General features: G+C 36.8%; 1 protein-coding gene across 1 annotated transcript in view; it reads left to right on the top strand.

Moving 5' to 3' along the window:
- LOC137652057 (luciferin sulfotransferase-like) overlaps positions 1–9,145 on the top strand; it is a 9,762-nt gene extending 617 nt beyond the window's left edge. The window contains exons 2-5 of the mRNA XM_068385265.1: positions 6,656–6,839; positions 7,125–7,301; positions 8,011–8,291; positions 8,928–9,145. Of these exons, the coding sequence (XP_068241366.1) occupies positions 6,656–6,839; positions 7,125–7,301; positions 8,011–8,291; positions 8,928–9,132 (847 nt within the window). The 3' untranslated portion in view covers positions 9,133–9,145. The remainder of the gene's footprint in view (positions 1–6,655; positions 6,840–7,124; positions 7,302–8,010; positions 8,292–8,927) is intronic.
- The last annotated feature ends 855 nt before the right edge of the window (positions 9,146–10,000 follow it).

The following is a 10,000-nucleotide window of genomic DNA, read 5'->3' as shown; positions in this document are numbered from 1 at the left end:
ATTCATCTCGCCTTTGGCTCACAACCTACTCTTGGCTCGTCACATTATACTCTAGAGTTAAAGCAATTCGAAGATTCTCAGCAGGGTCCTCAGATCTAAAATGCCATATCCGATTTGTCCTGGAATATATATGGACACTGGCACAATGACACATGACGTAAAAACCATTGTTTTTCATCAGAGCAACGGATAATTATAAATAACAAATAAATCACGAACATTTTAGCAATTTACCACCCTGGTTTCTTTAGCATCTCTATTTCTGAGGTTTCATCGATCGTTCCTATGTTTAGAGTGTTTTTATCCATCGTTCCCTTTGCCAAGTGAGATTTTATCCATCGTTCCCTTTGCCAAGTGAGATTTTATCCATCGTTCCATTTGCCAAGAGGGTCTATATCCATCATTCCCTTTGCCAAGTGAGTTTTTATTCATCGTTCCCTTTGCCAAGACGGTCTTTATCCACCGTTCCCTTGGCCAAGTGAGTTTTTATTCATCGTTCCCTTTGCCAAGAGGGTTTTTATCCATCGTTCCCTTTGCCAAGAGGGTTTTTATCCATCGTTCCCTTTGCCAGAGGGTCTTTATCATCGTTCCCTTTGTAAAGTGAGTTTTTATTAATCGTTCCCTTTGCCAAGAAAGTCTTTATCCATCGTTCCCTTTGCCAAGAGGTTTTTTATCCATCGTTTCCTTTGCCAGGTGAGATTTCATCTATTGATCCCTTTACCAAGAGGATTTTTATCCATCGTTCCCTCTACCAGGTGAAATTTTATCCATCGTTCCCTTTGCCAAGAGGGTCTTTGTCCATAGTTCCCTTTGCCAAGTGAGTTTTTATTCATCGTTCCCTTTGCCAAGAGGGTTTTTATTCATCGCTCCCTTTGCCAAGAGGGTTTTTGTCCTTCGTTCCCTTTGCCAAGAGGGTTTTTATCCATCGTTCCCTTTGCCAGAGGGTCTTTATCCATCGTTCCCTTTGTCAAGTGAGTTTTTATTCATTGTTCCCTTTGCCAAGAGGGCCTTTATCCACCGTACCCTTTGCCAAGAGGGTTTTTATCCATCGTTCCCTTTGCCAAGAGGGTTTTTATCCATCGTTCCCTTTGTCAAGTGAGTTTTTATTCATCGTTCCATTTGCCAAGAGGGTCTTTATCCCTCATTCCCTGTGCCAAGATAGTTTTTATCCATCGTTCCCTTTGCCAAGTGTAATTTTATCCATTGTTCCCTTTGCCAAGGGGGTCTTTATCCATTGTTCCCTTTGCCAAGTGAGTTTTTATCAATCGTTCCCTTTGCCAAGAGGGTCTTTATCCATCGTTCCCTTTGCCAAGTGAGTTTTTATTCATCGTTCCCTTTGTCAAGAGGGTTTTTATCCATCGTTTCCTTTGCCAAGAGGGTCTTTATCCATCATTCCCTGTGTGAAGTGAGTTTTTATTCATTGTTCCCCTTACTAAGAGGGTCTTTATCCATCGTTCCCTTTACCAAGCGAGTTTTTATCCATCTTTCCCTTTGCCAAGAGGAGTTTTATCCATTATTCCCTTAGCCAAGAAGGTTTTTATCCATTGTCCCCTTTGCCAAGTGAGTTTTTATCAATTGTTCCCTTTACCAAGAGGGTTTTTATCCATCATTCCCTTTGCAAAGGGAGTTTTTATCCATCTTTCCCTTTGCCAAGAGGAGTTTTATCCATTATTCCCTTAGCCAAGAAGGTTTTTATCCATTGTCCCCTTTGCCAAGTGAGTTTTTATCAATTGTTCCCTTTACCAAGAGCGTTTTTATCTATCATTCCCTTTGCAAAGGGAGTTTTTATCCATCGTTCCCTTTGTCAAGTGAATTTTATCCATCGTTTCCTTTGCCAAGAGGGTTTTTATCCACCGTTCCCTTTGACAAGTGTGTATGTGTGTATAAATATATATACATATATATAAACACACAATGAATAAAAATTCATTGTTCCATTTGCAAGGAGGGTTTTATCATTCCCTTTGCTAAGAGAGTTTTTATTCATCGTTCCCTTTGCAAAGAAGGTTTTTAGCAATTAATCCATTGCCAAGAGGGTTTTTATCCATTATTAACTTAGCCGAGAGGATTTTTATCCATCGATCCCTTTACTAAGAGTGTTTTTATTCATCGTTCCCTTTGTCAAGAGGGTTTTTATCCACCATTCCCTTTGCCAGGTGAGTTTTTATTCATCGTTCCCTTTGCCAAGAGGGTTTTTAGCCTTCTTCCCCTTTGCCAATTGAATTTTTATCAATCGTTCCCTTTGCCAAGAGGATTTTTAGCGATTAATCCTTTGCCAAGAGGGTTTTATCCATTGTTATCTTAGCCGATAGGGTTTTTATCCATTGATCCCTTTGCCAATAGTGTTTTTATCTATCGTTCCCTTTGCCAAGAGGGTTTGATCCATCGTTCCCTTGGCCAAATGAATTTTTGTTAATCGTTCCCTTTCCCAAGAGGGTTTTTATCTATCGTTCCCTTTGCCAAGAGAGTTTTTATCCACTGTTCCCTTTGATAAGAGGGTTTATATCGATCAATCCTTTACCAAGAGGGTTTTTATTCATTGATCCCTTAGCCGAGAAAGTTTTTATCCATCGCTCCCTTTGCCAAGAGGATTTTTACCGATCGTACCCTTTGCCAAGAGAGTAATTATCTATCGTTCCCTTTGCCAAATGAGTTTTTATCCATTATTCCTTTTGCCATGAGGGTTTTTATCCATCGTTCCCTTTGCCAAAAGAATTTTAATCCATAATTCCCTTTGCCAAGAGGGTTTTTATTGAATCAAAACTTTGCCAAGATGGTTTTTATCCACCGTTCCCTTTGCCAAAAGGGTTTTTATCCATAGTTCCCTTTGCCAGGTGAGATTTTATCCATCGTTCCCTTTGCCAAGAGATTTTTATCGATCATTCCCTTTGCCAAGAGTGTCTTTATCGATCAATCCTTTGCCAAGAGGGTTTCTGTACGTTGTTTCCTTAGACGAGAGCGTTTTTATCCTTCATTCCCTTTGCCAAGAGGGTTTTTATCCATCGTTCCCTTTGCTAAGAGGGGTTTTATCGATCAATCCTTTGCCAAGAAGGTTTTTATCTATCGTTCCCTTTACCAAGAGGATTTTTATCAATCGTTCCTTCCCAGAGGGTTTTTATCCATTGTTCCCTTAGCCAAGAGCGTTTTTATCCTTCGTTCCCTTTGCCAAGAGGGTTTTTATCCATCGTTCCCTTTGCTAAGAGGGGTTTTATCGATTAATCCTTTGCCAAGAGGGTTTTTATCAATCGTTCCTTCCCAGAGGGTTTTTATCCATTGTTCCCTTACCCAAGAGAGTTTTTTTCTTTCGTTCCCTTTGCCAAGAGGGTTTTTATCCATCGTTCCCTTTGCTAAGAGGGGTTTTATTGATCAATCCTTTGCCAAGAGGGTTTTTATCAATCGTTCCCTTTACCAAGAGGATTTTTATCAATCGTTCCTTCCCAGAGGATTTTAATCCATTGTTCCCTTAGCCAAGAGCGTTTCTATCCTTCGTTCCCTTTGCCAAGAGGGTTTTTATCCATCGTTCCCTTTGCTAAGAGGGGTTTTATCGATCAATCCTTTACCAAGAGGATTTTTATCAATCGTTCCTTCCCAGAGTGTCTTTATCCATTGTTCCCTTAGCCAAGAGCGTTTTTATCCTTCGTTCCCTTTGCCAAGAGGGTTTTTATCCATCGTTCCCTTTGCTAAGAGGGGTTTTATCGATCAATCCTTTGCCAAGAGGGTTTTTATCTATCGTTCCCTTTACCAAGAGGATTTTTATCAATCGTTCCTTCCCAGAGGGTTTTTATCCATTGTTCCCTTAGCCAAGAGGGTTTTTATCCGTCGCTCCTTTGCTGTCAGTGTTTTTTTCCATCGTTCCTTTGCCGAGAGGAGTTTTATCATCAGTTCTTTGCTGAGATGATTCATATTCAATATGCTTATGGTAAGAGGGTTTTTTTTATCATCGTGCCTTTGCAGAGGGGTTTTTTATCCATTGTTCCTTTTGCTGAGAGTTTTCATCCATTGGTATTTTGCTGAGAGGTGTTTTATCGGTTGTTCCTTTTCACGGAGTGTTTTTATACATCATCCCTTTGCCAAGAGTATTTTTATCCATTGTTCTTTGCCGAGAGTGTTTTTATTGATCATTCCTTAGCCGAGAAGGTTTTTATTAATTGTTCCTTTGCTGAGAGTGTTTCTTTTTCTATCGTTCCCTTTACCAAGAGGATTTTAATCCATAGTTCCTTTGCTGACAGCCAAAAGGGGTTTCATCATTATTCATTTGCTGAGAGGATTTATCATTATTATAATTACTTGCTAAGCTACAACCCTAGTTGGAAAAACAGGATGCTATAAGCCTAAGGGCCCCAACAGGAAAAAATAGCCCAGTGAGGAAAGGAAATGAGGAAATCAATAAAACATTTTAAGAACAGTAGCAACATCGAAATAAATCTTTCATATATAGCCTATAAAAACTTAGAAAAAAACAAGAGGAAGAGAAATAATATAGCATAGTGTGCCCGAGTGTATCCTCAAGTAAGAAAACTCTATCCCAAGTCAGTGAACGACCTTGGTACAGAGGTTACAGCACTGCCCAAGACTAGAGAAAAATGGTTCGATTTTGGAGTATCCTTCTAGAAGAGCTGCTTATCATATCTAAAGAATCTTTTCTACACTTACCAAGAGGAAATTATCCGCTGTACAATTACAGTACAGTAGTTAACCCCTTGAGCAAAGAAGAATTGTTTGGTAATCTGTGCTATCAGGTGTATGGGGACAGAGGAGAATAGGTAAAGAGTACGCTAAATTATTCAGTGTATGTGTAGGCAAAGGGAATATAAGGCGTAACTAGAGAGAAGGATCCAATGTAGTACTGTCTGGCCAGTCAAAGGGTTTTTATCCGTTACTACTTTGCTGAGTGTTTTTATCCATAGTTCCTTTGCTGAGAGTGTTTTAATCCATCGTTCCTTTGCCAGGAACGTTTTTTTTTTTTTATCAATCATTGCTTTTCTGAGATGGTTTTTATCCACCGTTCCTTTGCTAAGAGGGGTTTTATTGATTGTTCCTTTACCGAGAGTGTTTTTATCAATCGTTCCTTTGCCGTTTGGGTTTTTTTTATCAATTGTTCCTTTGCTGAGATGGTATCTATCCCTCGCTCCTTTGCTGAGAGTGTTTTTATCCATCGTTCCTTTGCTGAAAGAGTTTTTATCCATCGTTCCTTTGCTGAAAGAGTTTTTATCCATCGTTCCTTTGCTGAAAGAGTTTTTATCCATCGTTCCTTTGCTGAAAGAGTTTTTATCCATCGTTCCTTTGCTGAAAGAGTTTTTATCCATCGTTCCTTTGCAGGGAGTATTTTATATATCGTTCCTTTGCTGAGAGGGTCTTTATCAATCATTTCTTTGCCAAGAGGGTTTTTATCCATAGTTCCTTTGCTGAGAAGGTTTTTATCTATCGTTCCTTTGCTGAGTGTTTTTATTCATCATTTCTTTGCTGAGAAGGTTTTTATCCTTCATTCCTTTGCTGAAAGGGTCTTTATCCACCATTCCTTTGCTACGAGGGGTTTTATCCATTGTTCCTTTGCTGAAAGTGTTTTTATCCATCGGTCCTTTGCCAAAGAGGATTTTTTATCGATAATTCCTTTGCCGAGAGTGTTTCTATCCATCGTTTCTTTGCCGAATGAATTTTCATATATCGTTCCTTTGTTGAGAGAGTTTTATCCATAGTTCCTCGACCGAGATGGATTTTATCCACTGTTTCTTTGCTAAGAGTATTTTTACCCATCGTTCGTTTGCTGAGAGCGTTTTTAACCATTGTTTCTTTGCCAAGAGTGTTTTTATCCGTCATTTCTTCATCGAGAGGGTTTTTATCTTCATTTCTTTGCCGAGAATATACTTAGCCATCGTTTCTTTGCCAAAATGAGTTTTATCCATTGTTCCTTTGCGAAGAGGATTTATATCCATCATGGCAATTGTGAGAGGATTTTATTCATTGCTCCTCCGTCTAGAGAGTTTTTATCCTCTGTTTCTTGGATGAAAAGGATTTTATCCATAGTTCCTCTGCCACAAGGGTTTTATTTACCCCTCCTTTGCTGAGAGGGTTTTTATCCATCGTTCCTTTGTAGGTTATAATGTCTTTGCTTTTCCCTAAATAATAGATGCACAACCGTAATATGACTGTAAAACCTTGTCTGGTGGCTACCGTTCAATTTCATTTTACTGTGACTTCATCCTATGAACTGTTTTTAAATGTAGCACATTAAAGGGTATCTTAAATATAGTATTTTTGTCTAATAAAGATGAAGGCCTGTTTTACACAAATTTTGACACGAGATTTGTTTTGGGAGACCAATATATCTTCTGGTTTCTGGCAAAACCGTTCAGTATACATAATATTTTCAATTGGAAGTTAATGCAAAAAAAAAAGAAAAAAAAGAAAAAAAAAACTCACTGACAAAGCCTTAATGTTCTCTAATTAAGGCATTGCACCCCTTTTTTATTCTTATCACCAGAGAAGTATTTGGTTTAAGAAATTAATGAAATTTTCAATTGCAAGTTAATGCCACAACAAAAAACTCACTGGCAAAGCCTTTATGTGCTCTAATTAAGATATTGGACTTTATTTTTTACTCTCATCACCAGAGAAATGTTTAGTTTAAGAAATTAATGAATTATATTCATTACAGGTACAAGAAAGTTGCCAATGCCATCTACAACTTCGAGTATCGAAAAGATGACATTTGCTTGTTCACTCTCCCCAAAAGTGGCACGACGTGGACGGCTGAAATCCTCTGGGCCATGACACACATTGATGAAATGGACAGAGCACTGACGGAGAAACTAAACCAGAGATATTTCTTGATAGACAATGTAAGTTTATATTCAATTCACTCTCTCTCTCTCTCTCTCTCTCTCTCTCTCTCTCTCTCTCTCTCTCTCTCTCTCTCTCTCTCAAGATCATAATGCTACTCTTGTTCTTAGATCAATGAGGTTCATTTTTCAGTCATCTTTTTTTTTTTTTCAGAAAATTTATATATTTCATAACTAATTCATATAGCTCTTCAACGATCACTAACCACCTTCTATAAAGTAATTATAGTTTTGTTTATAAATCCTTAGGTCGTTAATAATCTCCGTTTTTCCACTACTTTGCAGGATTTCGTGAATGAATTGCCAATGAAAGATTACATGGAAAAACTGAAAGCCAAACGTCCTGACGCAGAAGAGGACAGAGTAATGATGCAGTTGGCAGACCTGGAAGAGGGACGCCGATTCATATGGAGTCACCTGCCTTTTGATCTCCAGAATCCTGATGTTCTCGATAAATGTAAAGTTAGTACAATATCATCATCTCATCCTACGCCTATTGACGCAAAGGGCCTCGGTTAGATTTCGCCAGTCGTCTCTATCTTGAGCTTTTAATTCAATACTTCTCCATTCATCATACTCCATCTTCGCGCTTCATAGTCCTCAGCCATGTAGTCCTAGGTCTTCCAACTCTTCTAGTGCCTTGTGGAGCCCAGCTGAACGTTTGGTGAACTAATCTCTCTTGGGGAGTGCGATGAGCATGCCCAAACCATCTCCATCTACCCCTCATCATGATCTCATCCACATATGGTACTCGAGTAATCTCTCTTATAGTTTCATTTCTAATCCTGTCCGGCCATTTAACTATAGTCAATTCTTTTTAGTGAGGGAGATTTGCACGTACTCGCAGGGGTACCCTTTTAGCTCGGAAAAGTTTCCTGCTTGCTGATTGGTTGAATAAGATAATTCTACCCAATCAGATAGCAGGAAACTTTTCCGAGCTAAAAGGGCACCGCTGCAAGTCAGTGCAAATGTGACTCATTAAAAGAAATTGAGTATGGGGATTCAATTTTTCTTTAGGGGAAGAACAAAAAAAATTGTAAGCCTAAGGTCAGCTACCGAATCATTTACTAAAAAACAACATAAGATTCCCAGATGGTTAAACCTCTCTTCGATCATTATTTTAATTCTCCGTTTTTTCAAATATTCCTTATAAGAAAATTTCCCCTGGCAGGTCGTCACCGTAATGCGCCATCCAAAGGACAACATGTTTTCCCGCTACCAGCACTTCAAAAACTACGTCGACATCAGCCTAGAGCAAATCGCCATGGCGTATGTCACCGGAAACACTATCTACGGCGATTACTGGCACCATATCAAAGAGGTTTGGAAAAGGAAGGGCAGACCCAACTTACACACCATGTTTTACGAAGATATGAAAGCGGATATCATGTCTGAACTTCGTAGGCTGAACGAATTTCTCGGGACAAACCTTAATGAGGAGCAGTTGAAAAGGTTAATGGTTAATTGTTTCATTTGTCTTTTTTAGTTGTTGCTCTTTAGATGGGTAGGTCAATTTTATATTACAGAATCTTTAAATAAAGAGCATATTAACTAGTTTTCTGTGTATGGGAATGACCACGATATTAATATATATATATATATATATATATATATATATATATATATATATATATATATATATATATATATATATATATATATAATATATATATATATATATATATATTTATATGTATATATATATATATATATATATATATATATATATATATATATATATATATATATATATACTGTATATACATATATTATATATATATATATGTATATATATATATATATATATATATATATATACATATATATATATATATATATATATATATATATATATATATATATATATATATATATATATATATATATATATATATATATATATATATATATATATATATATATACAGGGTAACTCGCATGATTTGAATGAGATAATAATTAAGAAAGGAAGAGATGGAGAGAAAATATCAAGTATAACAGAGGAGGAACTTAATTTTAATAGGTTCAAAATGTTATTAAGATAAATAGCACGAAAATATTTCTATCCTAATAAATATATTTTCCTCAGGGTGGCGGAGCACACGAGCTTCGGAAACATGAAGGCACAGTCGACCATGGTCTTGGATCCTACAGTTCCTGCGGGAACCTTTTTCTTTAAAGGAGAAGTTGGCTCATCGAAAGGACAGCTCTCGCCAGATCTTGATGCCGAGATGGATAACTGGATCAAGGAAAATGCCTTGAAAGTTGATCCCGATTTCAAATATGTTAAATAAAAGCTCTAGGAAATTAATGTCTTCTTGACCCAAACCTGCCAAGTATCTTTGAGCTTTGTTACTCTGATTATTATTATTATTATTATTATTATTATTATTATTATTATTATTATTATTATTACTTGCTAAGCTACAGCCCTAGTTGGAAAAGCAGGATGCTATAAGCCCAGGGGCTCTTACCGGGAAAATAGCCCAGTGAGGAAAGGAAAAAAGGAAAAGTGACTTTGAAATAAATATCTCCTATATAATCTATAAAAACATTAACAAAATAAAGAGTAGAATAGTGTGCTCGAGTGTACCCTCAAGCAAGAGAACTCTACCCCAAGACAGTGGAAGACTATGGTATAGTGGCTGTGGGTATGGTTCATGAAGATAGCCGTAAGTCTTTGATTTAAAGAAAAGACTTTAGGTTTTAAAGTCGTAATCTTTGGATACACAATACAGTTAAAATCCATTGCTTTCTCTTGCCAGTGTATTTACTTGCATGTGCAAAGAACAGACCTCTGGCGAGGGGAACATTTATAATCTAGTGTGGTTCCATCACCTGAAAGTACATTCTGTTAAATGAAGACAAAAAAAAAAAAAAAAAAAAAAAAAAAAAAAAAAAAATAAAATAAAAAAAAACTGCATTATTTTTATTATTATTATTATTATTATTATTATTATTATTATTATTATTATTATTATTATTATTATTATTATCATTATTATTGGGACTGCCATACTCTATTCTAAATATGGATTCAACTCACCTGAGTTTACACATAATAACTCATAATTTCAGATTTTAAGTGTTTCTGAGGACAAAGAAATATGCGTCATCCATTTGTTCCATGTGCCCTTGCATTGCGCATGCGTAAAGCGTATT

This window comes from Palaemon carinicauda, chromosome 13 (genome assembly GCF_036898095.1).
Source record: "Palaemon carinicauda isolate YSFRI2023 chromosome 13, ASM3689809v2, whole genome shotgun sequence".
Lineage (NCBI taxonomy): Eukaryota > Metazoa > Arthropoda > Malacostraca > Decapoda > Palaemonidae > Palaemon > Palaemon carinicauda.
Note: the sequence above shows the minus strand (reverse complement) of the source record. Positions and strands in the feature narration are given on the sequence as shown.